The sequence below is a fragment of the Muntiacus reevesi genome, chromosome 9 (genome assembly GCF_963930625.1).
Source record: "Muntiacus reevesi chromosome 9, mMunRee1.1, whole genome shotgun sequence".
NCBI classification, from domain to species: domain Eukaryota; kingdom Metazoa; phylum Chordata; class Mammalia; order Artiodactyla; family Cervidae; genus Muntiacus; species Muntiacus reevesi.
The window spans coordinates 9,512,190-9,533,626 of record NC_089257.1 but is presented as its reverse complement, the minus strand read 5'-3'; the positions used below and the strand labels follow the sequence as shown (position 1 = coordinate 9,533,626).

Below are 21,437 nucleotides of genomic sequence, written 5' to 3'. Positions count from 1 at the left end.
TGAAAGCAGCAGTTAGAATGATGGCTTTGTTGGGTGGAAGGCAAATGCCAGGCAAGGTATATGGTACCTGCAGGAGCTGGGAGAAGCAAGGAAGCAGACTGAACCCTATGTGGGTCATGAAAGGAATACAATCTTCTGATACCTTGATTTTAGGTCTGGATGACTCATTGTGAACTTCTGACCTCCAAAACTGTGAGACAAGAAGTTCACATTGATTGCTTCAGGTGATCAAATTGGTGATGATTTGTTATAGCAGCATTAGGAAGCTAATACAAGTGACAACATAATTATTTTAGAAAATACATATATGTCAACCAAATTAAGAAGTAGGAAACACTAGAGTTTTCATTCTTAACTTCAGTTCAGTTCAGCTGCTCAGTCATGTCCAACAGTCTGTGGCCTCATGCACCGTAGCACTCCAGCCATCTCTGTCTGTCACCAGCTCCTGGGCCTTGTTCAAACTCATGTCCATCGAGTTGGTGATGCCATCCAACCCTCTCATCCTCTGCCATCCCCTTCTCCTCCCGCCTTCAATCTTCCCCAACATCTCTTTCCCGTGAGTCAGCTCTGCATCAGGTGGCCAAAGTATGGGAGTTTCAGCTTCAACATCAGTTCTTCCAACGAATATTTAGGACTGATTCTCTTAACTTAAATTCCTAACTTAAATTAACTGAATAGATTGCAGACAACTGGTAGAAACACAAGTGTGAGTTTAATCCTGTTACTCTATTTCTGTTGACCTAACCAGTCTCAAAGACGATTGTTTTCTGCGAGAAAGTAAACTTCTCTGATTGCAAGTACCTAGGTTGATGAAGCTAAATAAAACTGTAATAAAAGAAAACAAACATTCCCTGTGGACTTTTATATATCTATAAATAATAAAATATAAAATTCTAAAGGCTAATGGTACCAAATTATTACTGGCTTTGTCCCTGAAGACCAGAAACTTACATTATATACTAAAATTTTTCTGTTTTCAAATAAGCTACTTATTTGTGAGTAAATTTGAAAATTAATTCATGAACTTGACTCTCACTAAAAGAAGTGTTTGCTGTTATGATTTTATAACAAAAACTTTTTAATATGAGGCTATGTTAGGAAAAACAACTATATACTTTACATTTGATTGAACATTGGTATTTTGCTTTATGTATATGTACAAAACATAAAGGATGAAAAAATAGAATAAACTTTCATATGTATTTTTAGTCAGTTTTGCCAAAAGTCCTATTTTCATGTATATCTAAGCATCCTGTATTCAACATTTATTTTCCTGTACAAGATTATTTTTTTTCTGTGACACAAGTTTATTTTAAATGCAAAATAACAATTGGTTGAAAAACTCGATAAAATGATGGGCAAACACCACAAAAATTATGAAACTTTTAGTAGTTGAGGAAAAGATATTTTTGACAAGGAAGATAATCTAACTCACAGCAAACATCCAAAAAAATTTCCTACAGGCATTCATTTTTATCTTCCATATTTAGAAATTCTGAAAGTCTTTTATTTACTTGTATTTTATTTTTTAAAGTACTTATTTTCAAATTATTTTATATTATTTATATTAGTATATTTTTTAGTCACAATGCATTTTGTATGGAAAATTTAGTATTTAATGATAAGATTAAAAGGATTAAGACTTTTCCTTAAAATTAGCAGGATTTTATTTATTGCTTCATCATTTAGCAAAATTTTCAGGAACAAATAAAACGTTTAACTGGAGGTAGTTGCAGCTTTAAATTTGCATTAATCTGAATGACTGACATGGGCTATCCAGGAATCTCTTCAACGCATCCTTCACGTCCTTGTTCCTTAGGCTGTAAATGAGGGGGTTCAGCATTGGAATCACCAGGGTGTAGAAGACCGAGGCCATCTTATCAGTATCTAATGAGTGGTTGGTCCTTGGTTGCAAATACATGAAGAGAAGAGTCCCGTAGAACACAGTGACAGCCAGCATGTGAGAAGCACAGGTGGAAAAGGCTTTTTGTCGTCCTTCTGAAGAGCGTATCCTCAAAATGGCAAGGATGATGTTGAAGTAGGATGTCAGAACAATAATCATAGAGAAAAACAAATTGGTCCCCGAAAAGGTAAAGACTGCTATTTCTGGAATGTAGGTATCAGAACACGACAATGCTAACAAAGGGACATTGTCACAGTAAAAGTGGTCGATCACATTGGACGAACAGAATGACACAGAAAACACACAGGAGGAGACCGTCAGTGCCGTGGTCAGACTGTAGACATAAATAAGGGCCACCAGGAGGAGGCAGATCCGTGGACAAACCACCACCAGATAGAGCAGGGGGCTGCAAACAGCCACATAGCGGTCACAGGCCATGGCAGCCAGCAGGAAAATCTCAGCCACAACAAAAGCTATGAATCCACCTAGCTGGGCTGCACATGCATAGTAAGATATGGTTTTCTTCGTAACCAAGAAGTTAACCAACATTTTGGGGGCAATGACAGAAGAATTGCCCAAATTGATGATAGCCAAGTGCTTGAGGAAAAAGTACATGGGGGTTTGAAGCTGAGAGTCCACGCTGGTGAGGATGACGATTCCCAGGTTCCCTGCCAGGGTCAGTCCATAGATGACCAGGAACACACAGAAAAGAGGAATCTGGAGTTCTGCAAGATCTGAGATTCCCATTAGAATGAATTCAGTCACTTGAGTGTGATTCCCTGCAGCCATGTATTTTGCTGATTTCTGCTTAGTGGGGAAAATGGAAAGAGATTAACAGAGGATAAAATCATTTTTTTTCTGTTAGATGTCAGATTGTTAAATGTTTCATTTAAAATCAATTTATTTCTTTCAAAAATACTTAAAAGTCTCAGATCTTCCTTGTTTTCTTCTCTATCTTTTCACAAAATTCACATATACTAACTCTGCAGAGACCTGTTTTAGGATCTTATAACTATTTGACCAAAATATTAATGTATTATTCACTGCAGGATATGGTTTATTTTGAATAAATGCACATTATTTTATTTTCCTATTCCATGCATTAATATTTATGTGAATATATTAATTATATTAGCACATATTTAATTAATACATACTTAAAACACATACATTTGCCTCTGTGTAGGTATTTCCAGTGATTAACGAAAGGTACCTATAAGATGTTGATGAACTAGGAAAATAACCAGTTATTTTTCCTTAGCTCCTACAGGTCATCATGTCAGACCAGCCCTTGCCATCATTTCTAGGAATTTCCATTTTTCTATGGGAACACTTTCAGTAACGCAGTTTTATCTTTAATAATCATTACCCCTTCTGCTTCAGCTGTACTCAGGCAGTCTTATATTTCAATATTGTTCCTTATATTTCAATATTGTTCCTTAGCATCAGGGAGAAATTCCTCTGAATCTTCTTTCCTTTATCTCATTTCCTTTTCTTCTGCCAAATAAAACAAACTAGTCCTGTCTTATCATTCTGACTTCTAATTTCTCACTCTTCCCTAATGTTTAATTGTGACAGCTCTTTTCTTTTTTCCTTTCCAATATATACCCCTTTTCCTTAAATGGTTTAAAGTCCATTTTGATTTTTAAAAAGTGTACTGTGGGCAGTTCTGATTTTGTGAAAAGTTGATCCATTTGTTTATTTATATAGATAAATGAATAGAAAGCTTAACATTACTTAGTATGTGGTATACACTTCCCTGGTGTCTCAGATGGTAAAGAGTCTACCTGTTCTGCAGGAAACCCAGGTTCGATTCCCTCTGGAGAAGGAAATGGCAATCCACTCCAGTATCCTTGCCCGGAAAATCCCATGGATGGAGAAGACTGGCAGACTATAGTCCATGGGTTCGCAAACAGTTGGACATGACTGAGTGACTTCACTCTGTTTTCTTTCTTTCTATCTATACTCTGTGCCCAGAAGTATGTGAAGTATTTTGAAATAATCATTTCCTTATTTTGCAGAAGCATCCTGGAAGATGGGTATAATTTTTTTTTTTTTGGGTCTGATGAGACAATTTAAGTTCAGTGAAATTAAGTTACTCAGTGTCTGTATAGGATATCAGTTAATAACATGGTTTTATAGTTTTTTATGTATTTTTATTTGTTTGTTTGGTCTATTAGTCTTTTGGTTTTCTGTTAGTCCACCAATTATTAGTTGTGTGACTTTTACCAGGTAATTGTGTCTTCATGCATTATAAATTAGATGAGATATTGTATACGTAAACTTAGTTCTCACAAAGTGGAAATAATGAACGTAACTTAACTAGTCACACGTCCTTCGGTACTTGCAGCATGCAGGCCCTAGAGCACAGGCTTAGTAGCTGTGGTTCACGGGCTTATTGCAGCACGGCATGTGGGATCTGCCCAGACCAGGAGTTGAACCCGTGTTCCCAGTGTTGACAAGCAGATTTTTAATCACTGAAACCACCAGGGAAGTCCCTTGAATAACTTTTTAAAATGTGGTTTCTTATTTCAGTCCCAGTAACTCATTTTCCCTTCCTGGAAATTTTATAGTTGAGATGAAAATATTAAGTGAATTATAATTTTGCATATTCAAAATACAGGGACAGATGGTATCTAGCTCTACAGTTAAACAAACCCAGATATGTTCTCCTACAACCTGACCTCTCTTACATCTGCCTTTTTTGTTTCTATTAAGCAAAGATACTCTGTTCCATACATCAAATATGTGTCTAATGAGTTGGTCTGATATTGTTGCACCACCTATGCCTTATTTCTTGCCTTCTACCCCTGCATTTAAAATAAATGCATAAGTAAGCTTTTGATGGGAAATGTAGGGGCAACACTCAAAGCAAAATATCCATTTGCTATACATAAAGCAAGTCAGTGCACGTTTCACGATGAGATAGTATATTCAATAAACTCACTCTTAATTTAACAGGAATAAAAAGAGTGTCAATAACAGAAAATATTGTATAGTCTCAATTTGTGAGGTTAGCTTTTAAAACGGAGACCATGATATGCATCACGGTCTATTATTGGTTACCACTTATCATAAAATATAAAGGATGCAAAGCTTTTTCTTTAGGTAAGTACTTGTCACTGAAATAAAGTCTCTATAAAAGAGCCCCTATGTATTTATAATCTTGTCTGACTTAAAACTTGCTACTGATGGTAGCTATTTTAATTTTTGAAAAATAGTTTTCTCAAATTTATTTTCAAAATAAACTATTTTGTAGATTTTCTAAAGTAACAGATTTTCAGTGAATAAAATTTAAAAAAATACAAATGTTAATCCTTTATCTCAAAATGTGAATGAAAAATAACATTGCAAGTTATTTTTTTTAAATAGATGCTGATGTGATTTCAAGAGTCCGCTCCATTGGTCTCTGACTAAGGAATTTATCCTAAACGGGTTGTGTTAGGTACAGACACTGCATCTCAACACGAGTTCTCAGTGTCCACCAGCAACAGAGAATGACCGCTGACACCAAAACTCTTTCCATCTGAAGGTTTATCACATCGGGCAACACAGAAAATAGGAAGGGAAGAAAAACTTGTTTTTATTGGCATTAGGTAGGAATAAATCTTACTTGGAGACATAGAATCTTGTATAGACACAGAGTTTCCTATGTGGTGTAGTGTGCCTCTAAAACATCCATCAATTCTGCAGAAAACATTTCTTTATAGATTAAGGTAAAATATAATTCCTTACTCAGACTTAGTTATTCTGTGCAAAAGGTCAGTCTACCAGTGGAAATGCTAGAAAATACTGCTTACACTGTATCTCCAGCACTTCCACTCTGCAATCAATCAGCAGGTTGAGAAGGGAATGACTTGAAAAGAGAACAAACTGGATATGAGTTCAATTCTGATTGCAGTTCACTACTTTTTGTCTTTTTTTTTTCCCTTGGCCATGCTCTGAAGCATGCAGGATATTACTTCCCCAATCAGGAATTGAACTCATGCCTTCTGCACTGGAGTGTGAATCTTAACCACAGGACAAGCGCCAGTTCTGATTTGAATTGAGTAAGTTTCCAATATCCCTGCTTGTCTCTTCCAGAATTTGCCATAAACTAGATTTCTAAACTGACCTACCTGAAAAGAGAGGTCTGCCGAGACCCCTCCTGCAGCCTGGTATGAAGCGCGCTAGCTGGCTTACGTGCTGTGCCCACTGGCTTCAGTCGTGTCTGCTCTTTGTGGCTCTTTGGAGACTGTAACCTGCCAGGCTGCTCTGTCTGTGCCATTCTCCAGGCAAGAAAAATGCCTTCCTCGGGGGATCTTCCCAACCCAGGGCTAGAACCTGCATCGCCTGTGTCTCCTCCCTGTCAGGAGAATTCTTTACTGTTGAGCCACAGGTGACTGAATTATACAAGATTCTGAAGTCCCTGAAGACCTTCACAATGAAATGTCTGTTCATGGCCCAGCTCCTCGACAGCAGAACCAGAATCCCCTGGCTCAGGTCAGATTCCCCAGGGAAAGAATGACAAATGAATATTCAATAGTCAAGTCTCTGTGCAAAACTGCCCCCAGAGTGAAAATGTGGAGACAGCTTGGGGGCTTGCTTGGATAGTCACATTCAATAACTATTGCATACAGTGATTTCATCTTTTGAGTGGTTTGAAATGTACCTCTACATCTTCTGACATTTTCAGAGAGTGTTGTCTCTGGCCCTGGGATGGAGAAAATCCCAGTGGCTAGAAAGCACAGAATTTTGATCCCAATGTTCAACTTATGTGAATATTGGAAGTAGAACCAACTGCAAAGCCTCCATTTTTGTGTTAAGAATAAACCCTACTGTAATTGCCGCATATTAAAAAAATCAGATAATTTCAACATAAAGTCAAAGTGGGAATGGTTGTCAAGACAGTGAATATCAATTTTTTAATTGAAATTCTTAGTGTAGCTCTCATACATGTTACTGCTGTTGTTTAGTTAACTACTTCTTTTACAACGTTTCACTTTCATTGATGCTTTATTTGACAACATGATCTCTCATTTTAGCCTGCTATTTATTGTATAAGAGGTACTTTCTATCACAGAATCACAAAATTTCACTTTCAAACTATTTATAAGAAGCACACACATATAAATAAGCAGAAAAATGAAATTATGGACACTGTAATTTGATCACTCACATTAAACCATAGTTTTATCTTACCGGGTTCATTTTTTTAAAGTAACACATAATTACATGTAAGCCTAGTTTCCATCAGTCCAGCCTCTCTCAATCCCACTCCATCCACCTCACCTAGAGGAAATGACTACTGACTAATACAACATTTCTCTACTCTTCCAAATTTTTTAAGTTTTATTGGGGTAAGAACAATAAATATAAGATTTACCTTCTTAACAATTTTTTAAATATACAATATGCTAATACTAATTATTGGCACAATGTTATAGAACATATTTCTAGAATTACATCACCTTTTATAGCTGAAACTTTATACTTATTGGGTAGCAATCCCATTTTCCCTGTCTCCCTGCCCCTGATAATCCAATTTCCACTCTCTGCTTCTATGTGTTAATTATTTTATATGGTTGATATAAATGATGTCACTCATACTTGTCCTTTCATGACCAGCTTATTTAACTTGGTATATATTGTCCTTGTGGTTTACTCATATTCATTTTTTTAATCAAGTGCATTAAGCACTTTGCTCTTGAATATATAAATCATTTATACCTACATATGTTGCTGTTTTGTTTACTTTCTAAATCGTGTCTGACTTTTTTGAGACCCCATGGACTGTAGCCTACCAGACTCCTCCATCCATGGTATTTCCCAGTCAGTAATACTGGCATAGGTTGCCATTTCCATCTCCAGTGGGTCTTCCTAATCCAGGATCGAACCCATTGCACTGAAGAGGATTCTTTACCACTGAGCCACCAGAGAAGCACTATATACATACAAGAAAAGTGAAGTTGTTCAGTCAGGTCTGACTCTTTGCAACTCCATGGACTGTAGCCTACCAGGCTGCTCCATCCATGGGATTTTCCAGGCAAGAGTACCGGAGTGGGCTACCATTTCCTTCTGCAGGGGATCTTTCTGAATCAGGATTCCAACCCAGGTCCCGCATTGCAGGTAGACGCTTTACCGTCTGAGCCAACAGGGAAGTCCCATATACATATTATATATGTACATATGTATAATTGTTAGTTACGTAGTTTTGAAATTGATATGAGTGAATTTAAGATATTTATATATTTTTGTGATTTGCTATATACATATGTATATGTATAATAACACAAGAGAAGACTCTACACATGGACATCACCAGATGGTCAACACCGAAATCAGATTGATTATAGTCTTTGCAGCCAAAGATGGAGAAGTTCTATACAGTCAGCAAAAACAAGACCAGGAGCCAACTGTGGCTCAGATCATGAACTCATTATTGCCAAATTCAGACTTAAACTGAAGAAAGCAGGGAAAACCACTAGAACATTCAGGTATGACCTAAATCAAATCCCTTATGACTATACAGTGGAAGTGAGAAATAGATTTAAGGGAATAGATCTGATAGACAGAGAGCCTGATGAACTATGGACAGAGGTTTGTGACATTGTACAGGAGATAGGGATCAAGACCATCCCCATGGAAAAGAAATGTAAAAAGGCAAAATGGTTGTCTGAGGAGGCTTACAAATAGCTGTGAAAATAAGAGAAGCAAAAAGCAAAGGAGAAAAGGAAAGATATTCTGATTTGAATGCAGAGATCCAAAGAATAGCAAGGACAGATAAGAAAGCCTTCCTCAGCAAACAATGCAAAGAAATAGAGGAAAACAACACAATGGGAAAGGCTAGAGATCTCTTCAAGAAAATTAGAGATACCAAGGGAACATTTCATGCAAAGATGGGATCAATAAATGACAGAAATGGTATGGACCTAACTGAAACAGGAGGTATTAAGAAGAAGTGGCAATAATACACAGAAGAATTGTACAAAAAAAGATCTTTATGACCAAGATAACCACAATGGTGTGATCACTCACCTAAAGCCAGACATCCTGGAATGTGAAGTCAAGTGGGCCTTAGGAAGCATCACTACAAACAAAGACAGTGGATGTGATGGAATTCTAGTTGAACTATTTCAATCCTGAAAGATGATGCTGTGAAAGTGCTGCACTCAATATGCCAGCAAATTTGGAAAACTCAGCAGTGGCCACAGGACTGGAAAAGGTCAGGTTTTCATTCCAATCCCTAAGAAAGGCAATGCCAAAGAATGCTCAAACTACCGCACAATTGCACTCATCTCACACGCTAGTACAGTAATGCTCAAAATTCTTCAAGCCAGGCTTCAGCAATACGTGAACTGTGAACTTCCAGATGTGCGAGCTTGTTTAGAGAAGGCAGAGGAACCAGAGATCAAATTGGCAACATCCACTAGATCATCAAAAAAGCAAGAGAGTTCCAGAAAAACATCCATTTCTGCTTTATTGACTACGCCAAAGCCTTCGACTATGTGGATCACAATAAACTGTGGAAAATTCTGAAAGAGATGGGAATACCAGACCACCTGACCTGCCTCTTGAGAAACCTGTATGCAGGTCAGGAAGCAACAGTTACAACTGGACATGGAACAGTAGACTGGTTCCAAATAGGAAAAGGAGTATGTCAAGGCTGTATATTGTCACCCTGCTTATTTAACTTATATGGGGAGTACATCATGAGAAACGCTGGGCTGGAAGAAGCACAAGCCGGAATCAAGATTGTAGGGAGAAATATCAATAACCTCAAATATGCAGATGACACCACCCTTATGGCAGAAAGTGAAGAGGAACTAAAAAGCCTCTTGATGAAAGTGAAAGAAGAGAGTGAAAAAGTTGGCTTAAAGTTTAACATTCAGAAAACTAAGATCATCGTATCTGGTCCCATCATTTCATGGGAAATAGATGGGGAAACAGTGGAAACAGTGACTCGCTTTAATTTTTTGGACTCCAAAATCACTGCAGATGGTGACTGAAGCCATGAGATTAAAAGACGCTTACTCCTTGGAAGGAAAGTTATAACCAACCTAGATAGCATATTAAAAAGCAGAAACATTGCTTTGCCAACAAAGGTCCGTCTAGTCAAGGTTATGGTTTTTCCAGTGGTCATGTATGGATGTGAGAGTTGGACTGTGAAGAAAGCTAAGCGCCGAAGAATTGATTCTTTTGAACTGTAATGTTGGAGAAGACTCTTAAGAGTCCCTTGGACTACAAGGAGATCCAACCAGTCCATCCTAAAGGAGATCAGTCCTAGGTATTCACTGGAAGGACTGATGTTTAAGCTGAAACTCCAGTACTTTGGCCACCTGATGTGAAGAGTTGACTCATTGGAAAAGACCCTGATGCTGGGAGGGATTGGGGGCAAGAGGAGAAGGGGACGACAGAGGATGAGATGGTTGGATGGGCATCACCGACTCAATGGACATGGTTTTGAATAAATTCCGGGAGTTGGTGATGGACAGGGAGGCCTGGTGTGCTGCAGTCCATGGGGTCACAAAGATTCGGACACGACTGAGCGACTGAACTGAACTGAACTGTAGCCCTGCTGGCTCAGTGGTAAGAATCCACCAGCCAATGCAGGATGCTTGGGTTCAGTCCCTGAATTTGAAATATCCCCTGTAGAAAGAAAATGGCAGTGCACTCCAGTATTTTTGCCTGGAAAATCCCATGGGCAGAAGATACTGGGAGACTCCAGTCTATGGGATCACAATAGAGTCAAATATGACTTTGCTACTAAACAACAACAACAACAATACCTCAAACAGCTTTTCATAACGTCATATAAGTTAAACTTTGGTAGCTGAAAGGAGGCGATGGTATATGATTATAGCTTTATTATGAACACTAAAAATGAATTAACAGTACCGAGATACTAGATTTGTGCACGCGTATTGATGCAGCTCTTAATAATTAGTTCTGCTGCAGCTACAGAATGAGAGACCCTGTAGCTGTTCTTTCCTCGCTCCTAACTTTCACAGGTATTCTCAGACCTTGCTTCATGACTGTGTCCTGTGTTTCCTGTCCTCCCTAGCCACCAACAAGGTTTTGTTATAATGGTTTGGACGTGAATATTTTGGAACCACTTGAGCATTCAAGTAAGCATAACTTGGGATCACAGGTGATGATGTCCCACAGGGTAAGCTTTGACTAATAAAAATGAGAGCTGGCAGACAAATTCCTTTTTCTATCTTGGTTCCTTGAAAACTGGTGCTTGGTTGAAGTGCTTGCCTATTTGTTTCAACAAATTATTTTTTTTGAAAAAGTATATTTTTATTGTTTCTTTATGTCTGAAAGCTTTATTTTTTGTGATATATATTTGGTTAGATGCAAGATATCAATGAGTTCAAAAAGGTTGATAATTTAATAGGTAAAATGCCGCAAAAAATAATAAAACTTGTAGTAATCAAACAAAATGTCAACATATCTGTGGCAAAGAAGATGATCTGACTCTTAACAACCATCCAAAAATTGATTCCAGCATAAATCCACCTTACTATCAGGATTATTCTTTCTTGTTCAAAAACTATAAAAATATTTTTCTAACATATATTTTATTCTAGATTGTATTTATTTTCTTTTTTTTTCCATTTATTTTTATTAGTTGGAGACTAATTACTTTACAATATTGTAATGGTTTTTGCCACGCATTGACATGAATCAGCCATGGATTTACATGTGTTTCCCATCCTGATCCCCCCTCCTGCCTCCCTCCCCATTCCATCCCTGGGGGTCTTCCCATTGTGTATTACTTACATTAGTGTGTTTTCTTTGAATAATTAATGCCTTTTAAATTAGGGAAAATTGGGTACTTGAAGTTGGAATGAAAAGGATTAATATTTCTCTATTGATATTAATGGAATTTTTTTAGCAATTTGCAACCTCTTCACTTAGTAGGATTTAATTCTTAAATGAAGATAGCTGTAGTTTTAAATTTGCATTAATCTGAATGACTGACATGGGTTATCCAGGAATCTCTTCAACGCATTCTTCACGTCCTTGTTCCTTAGGCTGTAAATGAGGGAGTTTAGCATTGGAATCACCAGGGTGTAGAAGACCGAGGCCATCTTATCAGTATCTAATGAGTGGTTGGTCCTTGGTTGCAAATACATGAAGAGAAGAGTACCGTAGAACACGGTGACAGCCAGCTTGTGAGAAGCACAGGTGGAAAAGGCTTTTTGTCGCCCTTCTGAAGAGTGTATCCTCAAAATGGCAAGGATGATGTTGAAGTAGGATGTTAGAACAACAATCATAGAGAAAAACAAATTGGTCCCTGGAAATGTAAAGACTGCTATTTCTGGAATGTAGGTATCAGAACAGGACAATGCTAACAAAGGGACATTGTCACAGTAAAAGTGGTCGATCACATTGGACGAGCAGAATGACACAGAAAACACACAGGAGGAGACTGTCAGTGCCGTGGTCAGACTGTAGACGTAAATAAGGGCCACCAGGAGGAGGCAGATCCGTGGACAAACCACCACCAGATAGAGCAGGGGGCTGCAAACAGCCACATAGCGGTCACAGGCCATGGCAGCCAGCAGGAAAATCTCAGCCACAACAAAAGCTAGGAATCCACCTAGCTGGGCTGCACATGCATAGTAAGATATGGTTTTCTTTGTAACCAAGAAGTTAACCAACATTTTCAGGGCAATGACAGAGGAATTGCCCAAATTGATGATAGCCAAGTGTTTGAGGAAAAAGTACATGGGGGTTTGAAGCTGAGAGTCCACGGTGGTGAGGACGACAATTCCCAGGTTCCCTGCCAGGGTCAGTCCATAGATGACCAGGAACACACAGAAAAGAGGAATCTGGAGTTCTGCAATATCTGAGATTCCCATTAGAATGAATTCAGTCACTTGAGTGCGATTCCCTGAAGCCATGTATTTTGCTGATTTCTGCTTAGTGGGGAAAATGGAAAGTGATTAAGAGACTGTAAAATGGTTTCTATATTTGTTACTTGCCATATCCTTAAGTGTTTCACTTAAAATCAGTTCACTTCTGTTGACAAACACTTAGAAGTTTCAGAACTTTCTTAATGGTCTTTTCTCTTCATCTTTTCATCAAATTTAGCAATACAAATTCTCCAGAGTTCCATTTCAGGATCTTAGAGCTGTTTGACCAAGTAATTAAAGTGTTTATGTACAATAGGATATTGTTTACATTGGATGAACATACATAAATTGCATGATGAGATGTATTTACATTTACATGCATATGTACATTATATTAATATCTCACACAAACATGCTGCATGCATATGTATGTTGGAGAAGCAAATGGCACTCCAGTAATCTCGCCTGAGAATCTGTGGACAGAGGAGCCTGGCAGTTTAGTCCACAGAGTTGCAGAGAGTCAGACATGACTGAAGTGACTTAGCACACATGAAAATATACCGCATCTATATACGTGTAGGTATTTATTTATGTACACATCATGCCTCTCTGTGTGTTTGTGTTTCTTGGAATAAAAGAGAGGTACCTATAAGAAGTTGATGAGCTTGAGTGACATCTAGTTATTTTTTTCTTAGCTGCTACAGGCCCTCACGTCCTCTCATACATTGTCATCATACTGGTTATTTTAGTATTTCTGTGGAAAATGTATTCAATAGCCTGTTTTTTCCTTAACAATAATTACAATACGCCTCAGATTCAGCTGCCCACAAGCAAATTTACACTCTGCTACTGTTCATTCTTAGTATCATTCAGACATTCTGAATCTGCTTTTTGAAAATCACATTTCCTTTCTTTTGTAAAGTAAATTGCTCTTGTCTAGTCTCTGTCTTTTAGCAGCTCAGACTTTTTATTTTGTTTTGGCAACCTTTTCTTTCTTTTCCTATTTAAAGAAAAGCTGTATGCTTTTCCTTTAAATAACTTAAGGCCCGTTATTATTTTTTAAGTAGATAATGTACAGTTTTGATTTGTTAAAGGTTGATTGCTTTATTTGCTTCTATACAGAAATCATAGAGTCTAACATTATTTAATAGTACTGTAGTCCACACCCAGCACATAGAGAGGCACTTTGAATAATGATTTCTTTGTTCAGCAGGAGTGTCCCAGAATGTGTATATCACTAATTATTTCTATGTCTGATGAGATAATTTAGGTTCAGTGATTCAGTTACTCAAAGAGCCTCGTGTGTGTGTGTGTGTGTGTGTGTGTGTGTGTGTGCATGCATGTATATTCAGTTTCTCAGTTGTGTCCAGATCTTTGTGACTCTATGGACTGAAGCCCACCAGGCTTCTCTGTCTGTGGAAATTTCCTGGTGTGAATCCTGGGGTAGGTTGCCTTTTCCGCCTCCAGGAGATCTTCCCAACCCAGGGCACAGAACCTGTATATTCTGAGTCTCCTGCATTGCAGGTGGATTCTTTTCCAGAGAGCCTCCAGGGAAACCCAAGAGCCTTTATAGGATACTTGTCAGTAGTATGCTCTTATGATGTTTTGGGTGTGGTTTTTTTGTTTGTTTAGTTGGTGGTTAGCAGTTAGTGCACTAACTAATGAAAAAGTAAAAGTCACTCCGTCATGACCAACTCTTTGCAACCCCATGGACTGTAGCCTGCCAGGATCATCTCTCCAAGTGATTCTCCAGGCAAGAATACTGGAGTGAGTAGCCATTCCCTTCTCCGCTGTGTCGGCAGGCAGATTCATTACCACTGCGCCACTTGGGAAGTGCCTAAGATATCTACTCCATACATCAACCTGCACCCAGATCTCCTGCATTGCAGGTGGATTCTTTACCATCTGAGCTACCAGGGAAACACTTTACTAATAGCCATATGATTTTTCCAAGTATTTATAGTCTTGTGAGGTATGGATTAAATGAGACAGTGTACATATGTGTGTTATTTAGCACAAAGCCTTGTGACAATGAAAGCAAAATAATTTGTATCAGAAGTTATTGATATGAACATGTTTTGAATGATTTTTTAAATGTGGTTTCTTATTTCAGTTCCAGTAACTCATTCTACCTTACTGAGAGTTTTCGTGGTTGAGCTAGAAATGGCAAGTGAATTATAATTTTGCATATATAAAACACTGGGACACATGGTATCTAACTATATATTTAGCAACAACAACAACAACAACAACAAAAGCCCAATGTACTCTCCCTCAACCTGATTCTGTCTTAAATCTGTGATGTTTTTGTTGTTGTTGATTGTTTCTCTTATGAATACCTATCCTGCATCCGCTGTGTTGGCAGGCAGATTCATTATCACTGCACCACTTGGGAAGCGCCTAAGGATATCTATTCCATGAATCAACTCTATGTTTGATGAGCTGATCCAATGGTGTTGCAACAACTGTCCCTTATTTCTTGCCTTCTAACACTGCATCTAAAATAGATGCATAAGTAGGTTCTTGATGAAAAATCTAGGGGTAACAATCACTCTAATCAAAATATTTGTTTGCTATACATATAGCAACTCAGTGCATGTTTCCCTGAGAGATAACATATATAATAAGTCTATTCTTAATTTAACAAGAAAAAAAGCATTAACAGCAATTATTGTCTATTCTGAATGTGTGTAATCAGCTTTTTAAAAGGAGAACATTTTTATGTAGGAGAGAATTGTATAAGGAGAGAATCTTATATTTCAAAGACATTTAAGTTTCTTATCTAGTGTAATGTGTCCTCTAAAATATTCACCAATTTCACCAGTTCTATGGCAGAAAACATTCCCTTATAGTTCAAAGTAAAATATACTTATTTAAAGGACTATTCATTATTCTGTACAAATGCTCAGAGTTAATGTATCAATGGGGGTTGGTTATTCAGTTGTGTCGAACTTTCTGATCCCAGGGACTGTAGACCACCAGGCTTCTCTGTCCATGGGGTTCTCCAAACAAGAATATTTGTGTAGGTTGCATTTCCTTCTCCATAGTCTATCAATAGGGTTTTAAAAATCATTGTATTTACATGTATCACCAGCACTTCCACTTAGCAATCAGTGGGCAGAGACGTGAGCGACTCGGCAAGAGAATGGACCAGATATCATCAGTTCTGAGTTTAATTTGAATTGATGAAGTTTCTTGTATCCTTGCTCTCCTCTTCTGGAATTTGAAATAAATAAGGTATTTGATTTTACCTACCTGAGCAGAGTGATCTGCCTAGACCTGCTCGTGAGGCTTTTGCATGAAGTGTGCTAACTGGTTTATACAAGTGCTTGAAGTCTCTGAAGACCTTCACACTGAAATCTGTGTCATGGCCCTAGTCCTTAGACAGGAGAATCAAAATTCCCAGTACAGATCAGGTCCTCCAGGGAAGTAGAGGAAAACTGAACTTTTATTAGTCAAGCCTCTATGCAAAAATATCACACAAGATGCAAATCTGTAGATAGCGAGGGAGTATTCTTGAAAACCATTGACTAACTATTGCATCCATCGAGTCCACCCTTTTTGTTTGAATTTTATCCCTACATTGTTTGGAAGTGTTGCATCTGGCTCTTGAATGGAGAAAAGCACAAGATTCTGGCTCCAGTGTTGAATTTTAATGTACATATTGGAAATAGAACAAAATGTAAAGCCTCCATTCTTGTGTCAAGATAAGCCCTGGTGGATTTACAAGAACCAGATGATGCACAACATAAAGGCAAAATCTTGCTATGTGTGCTTACTTGCTTCCATTTTCACAATTGCGAATGTAAAAAGGCACTTCAAGTAGTTCGTAACAAAGCTGGCATGTAGTTGTATACTTTCCACAGTAACATTTCAGTATTGACAGAGCTACACCTATTCATATCTGTGGAATTTAAAGTATGAAAACATGATAAAGAAAGTAACAAGAAATAAAATGTAAAATAAACCACTTTGGTTGACATGGTATTTTAACATGATTAATTTAGCCAACAACTGAATGTAATAACTTGTAATGTAATCTCATTTTAGGGAAAAATTTTTACCTTAGACTCTGTATTTAAGAAGGTAGTCCTACATGATCCTATACATAGAAAACCCTAAAGACTCTTCCAGAAAATTACTAGAGCTAATCAATGAATAGAGTAAAGTTGCAGGATATAAAATTAACACACAGAAATCCCTTGCATTCCTATATACTAACAATGAAAAAACAGAAAGAGAAATTAAGGAAACAATACCATTCACCATTGCAACGAAAAGAATAAAATACTTAGGAGTATATCTACCTAAAGAAACAAAAGACCTATACACAGAAAACTATGAAACATTGATGAAAGAAATCAAAGAGGACACAAACAGATGGAGAAACATACCGTGTTCATGGATTGGAAGAATCAATATTGTCAAAATGGCTATTCTACCCAAAGCAATCTATAGATTCAATGCAATCCCTATCAAGTTACCAACGGTATTTTTCACAGAACTAGAACAAATAATTTCACAATTTGTATGGAAATATAAGAAACCTCGAATAGCCAAAGTAATCTTGAGAAAGAAGAATGGAACTGGAGGAATCAACCTGCCTGACTTCAGACTCTACTACAAAGCCACAGTCATCAAGACAGTATGGTACTGGCGCAAAGACAGAAATATAGATCAATGGAACAGAATAGAAAGCCCAGAGATAAATCCACGAACCTATGGACACCTTATCTTTGACAAAGGAGGCAAGGATATACAATGGAAAAAAGACAATCTCTTTAACAAGTGGTGCTGAGAAAACTGGTCAACCACTTGTAAAAGAATGAAACTAGAACACTTTCTAACACCATACACAAAAATAAACTCAAAATGGATTAAAGATCTAAATGTAAGACTAGAAACTATAAAACTCCTAGAGGAGAACATAGGCAAAACACTCTCTGACATAAATCACAGCAAGATCTTCTATGACCCACCTCCCAGAATATTGGAAATAAAAGCAAAAATAAACAAATGGGACCTAATGAAACTAAAAAGCTTTTGCACAACAAAGGAAACTATAAGTAAGGTGAAAAGACAGCCCTCAGATTGGGAGAAAATAATAGCAAATGAGGAAACAGACAAAGGATTAATCTCAAAAATATACAAGCAACTCCTGAAGCTCAATTCCAGAAAAATAAATGACCCAATCAAAAAAATGGGCCAAAGAACTAAACAGACATTTCTCCAAAGAAGACATGCAGATGGCTAACAAACACATGAAAAGATGCTCCACATCACTCATTATCAGAGAAATGCAAATCAAAACCACAATGAGGTACCATTACATGCCAGTCAGGATGGCTGCTATCCAAAAGTCTACAAGCAATAAATGATGGAGAGGGTGTGGAGAAAAGGGAACCCTCTTACACTGTTGGTGGGAATGCAAACTAGTACAGCCACTATGGAGAACAGTGTGGAGATTTCTTAAAAAACTGGAAATAGAACTACCATATGACCCAGCAATCCCACTTCTGGGCATACACACTGAGGAATCCAGATCTGAAAGAGACACGTGCACTCAAATGTTCACCGCAGCACTGTTTATAATAGCCAGGACATGGAAGCAGCCTAGATGTCCATCAGCAGATGAATGGATAAGGAAGCTGTGGTACATATACACCATGGAATATTACTCAGTCATGAAAAAGAATTCATTTGAATCAGTTCTAATGAGATGGATGAAACTGGAGCCCATTATACAGGGTGAGGTGAGCCAGAAAGATAAAGAACATTACAGTATACTAACACATATATACGGAATTTAGAAAGATGGTAACAATGGCCCTATATGCAGGGCAGAAGAAGAGACGCAGAAGTACAGAACAGACTTTTGAACTCTGTGGGAGAAGGGGAGGGTGGGATGTTTCGAAAGAACAGCATGTATATTATCTGTGGTGAAACAGACCACCAGCCCAGGTGGGAGGCATGAGTCAAGTGCTTGGGCCTGTTGGGCTGGGAAGATCCAGAGGAATCACATGGAGAGCGAGGTGGGATGGGGGACCGGGATGGGGAATTCGTGTAACTCTATGGCTGATTCACATAAGTGTATGACAAAACCCACTGAAAAATAAAAAAAAATAAAAATTAAAAAAAAAAAAAAAAAAAAGGATTTTAAAAAGAATATATGTATAACTGAATCACTTTGCTGGACACCTGAAACAAACAAACAAAAAAAAAAGAAGGTAGTCCTATTAAAACTAAATCAAGTGGCCAAAGTATTGGAGCTTCAGCTTCAGAATCAGTCCTTCCAATGAATTTTCAGGGCTGCTTTCCTTTAGGATTGACTGGTTTAATCTCCTTACTGTCCAAGGGACTCTCAAAAGTCTTCTACAACTTATTTAAATGCATATAAACATTTAATTCTCACACAGTAAATTGCTAGATTGCAGTGTCATAGTTCATGTTAATACCTTCCTTTTCATGTGACTCTTGTGCTTGGAGAAAAAGTGTTGATTCCAATAATATGCCAATGTTTTAAAGTGTCCTAACATTTCAGAGATACTTATTGTCGGATTAATAGAGTAATATCCTGATATTATTTTGTCAAATTATCACCTATTCATCTTTCACTACTTTCTATATTGTAGCTTGTTTACTGCTGTTTCTATGCTTTATTTCAGGAAGTATTTTGGAGGATATTCTGGCTTATTAATGAGAATTTTCTTCTGCTTGATGTATAAATTCCATTCAATTTTTTAATGACTTTATAAAAAGAAGTAATAGGTTCACAGCAAAATTATGAGGGAGGTATAGATATTTTACATGCATGCTCCTTATTAATATTCTCCATCAAAGTGGTATATTTTTTACGTATGATAAGCCCACATTGACACATCATAATCACTCAAAGTCCATTATTTACATTAAACTTCACGCTTGGGGCTGTATGTCCTTTGAGTTTCAAGAATACATATAATGACATGAATCCATGTTCATATTCTTATATAGAATTGTTTTCAATGCCCTAAAAGTCCTCTGTGCTCTGTCTCTTTATCCTCCTGCTCCCAATCCTCTGGCAACCATTGATCATTTTATTCTTTGTGTTCCCTGATTGTCATGTTTGTAGGTTTTTTCTTATTTAATAATAACCTAACAGGTGTGAGGTGATATGCAATCACACTTTTGATTTGCACTTGATAAAATTTCTGTACTACCCAAGGCAATAAAAAATTGAAAGCAATGCTTATCAAATAACACTGATATTTTTTAAAATAGAAAAAAAATTCTAAATTTTATGTGATGCCAAAGAAGGTTTCAAATATCCAAAGAAATCTTGTGTAAAAGTACAAAGCTCGTGTAATCATGCATCTTGGTTTCAAAAATGTGTTACAAAGCTAAAGTCCTTGAACCATACAGTATGGGTATAAAAGCAGACATATAGGCCAATGGAGCAGAATAAGGAGCCCACAAATCAATTCACGTATATTTAATCAACTGATCTTCAACAAGGGTGTCAACGAAAGACAGTGCAAAAAGAATAATCACTTCAACAAGCTGCATTGGCAAAACGGGATATCCACATGCAAAACAACAAAACTCAACCCTCATCTTAAAACATGAACAAAAGTCAACTTAAAGACTTAAACATAATACATGACACCATAAAACTCTCAGAAGAAATGTAAAGGAAAAGCCTCATGACATTAGATTAGCGATAATTTAATAGATATCATATCACAAGCACAGGCACAAAAGAAAAATTTGATAAGTGTGAATACATCACACTAAAAGTATATTCAGCAAAGAAAACAATCAACAGAGTAAGGAGGCCTTCTAACGAGTGGGAGAAAATGTTTGCAAACCACTTGAATAGAATCTTCTCCAAGGAAGACACACAAATGGACAACAGGTTAGTATGAAAAAGTACATAAAACCACTAGTTATTAGGGAAAGGCAAATATAAAGCATTATTATAAATCAGAGGCTGAAAGACTTTATTTATTCAACAAATATTACTAGGTCATGAATTATTCCAAGACTATTATCTTTTTCATTGAGTGAATCACCATGTTGCTATTTTGAACCAGATCATAATTGGAGTGTATTCCCCTTGGGGACTCTCCTGTGGTTTGATCAGCAGTTGAGTAGGTAGATATAAGCAGTTTGAGTTAATTACACCCAGAGTACATCAAAACCTGCTTTTGCCAATCCACAGGAAAGAGTAAGTTTCAGGCATTTGCTGAGTACTTTAGGAGTTTGGACCTAACAATATCAGATATGTTGTGTAATCCTTTCATTAATAGCTTTTATCTCTCATATAGATGAATAAATACAGCAAAGAAAATAAAGTATTAAATTTCTGTTGGTTAATCATTGTTGTCATAGTTTAGTTACAAATTTTTACAAGTGACTTTAATTGTGACTCAGCTTGTCTAGTTGACAATTCACTGGATCCACAGTAAACAATATCAAAACAAGTTTAATAATTTGGGAAAGACAGTTTTGTTTTGTATTTTTTTCAGAAAAATTATTTACATTTTCAACATAGGTCTTAAGACAGTTGAAAATCAAAGACTTTAGATATCCAAAAGTAATAAATGTAACTGATTATTTACTAAAATAAAAACACAATGTAATGCAAAATAATGGAGAAATACATTTGAATGAAATATGTTGTCATATAATAATTTAATCATGGCTCATCA

The 21,437-nt window shown here is 37.1% G+C and overlaps 2 protein-coding genes across 2 annotated transcripts; both read right to left on the bottom strand.

The window, feature by feature from the left end:
- Window positions 1-1,738: 1,738 nt before the first annotated feature.
- Window positions 1,739-2,692, bottom strand: LOC136175051 (olfactory receptor 8J2-like). Its single transcript, XM_065945362.1, has one exon. The coding sequence runs from the start codon at window positions 2,690-2,692 to the stop codon at window positions 1,739-1,741; it is 954 nt and encodes a 317-aa protein (XP_065801434.1).
- Window positions 2,693-11,841: 9,149 nt separating this feature from the next.
- Window positions 11,842-12,795, bottom strand: LOC136175523 (olfactory receptor 8J2-like). The gene has a single exon (XM_065945798.1). The coding sequence runs from the start codon at window positions 12,793-12,795 to the stop codon at window positions 11,842-11,844; it is 954 nt and encodes a 317-aa protein (XP_065801870.1).
- Window positions 12,796-21,437: the final 8,642 nt, after the last annotated feature.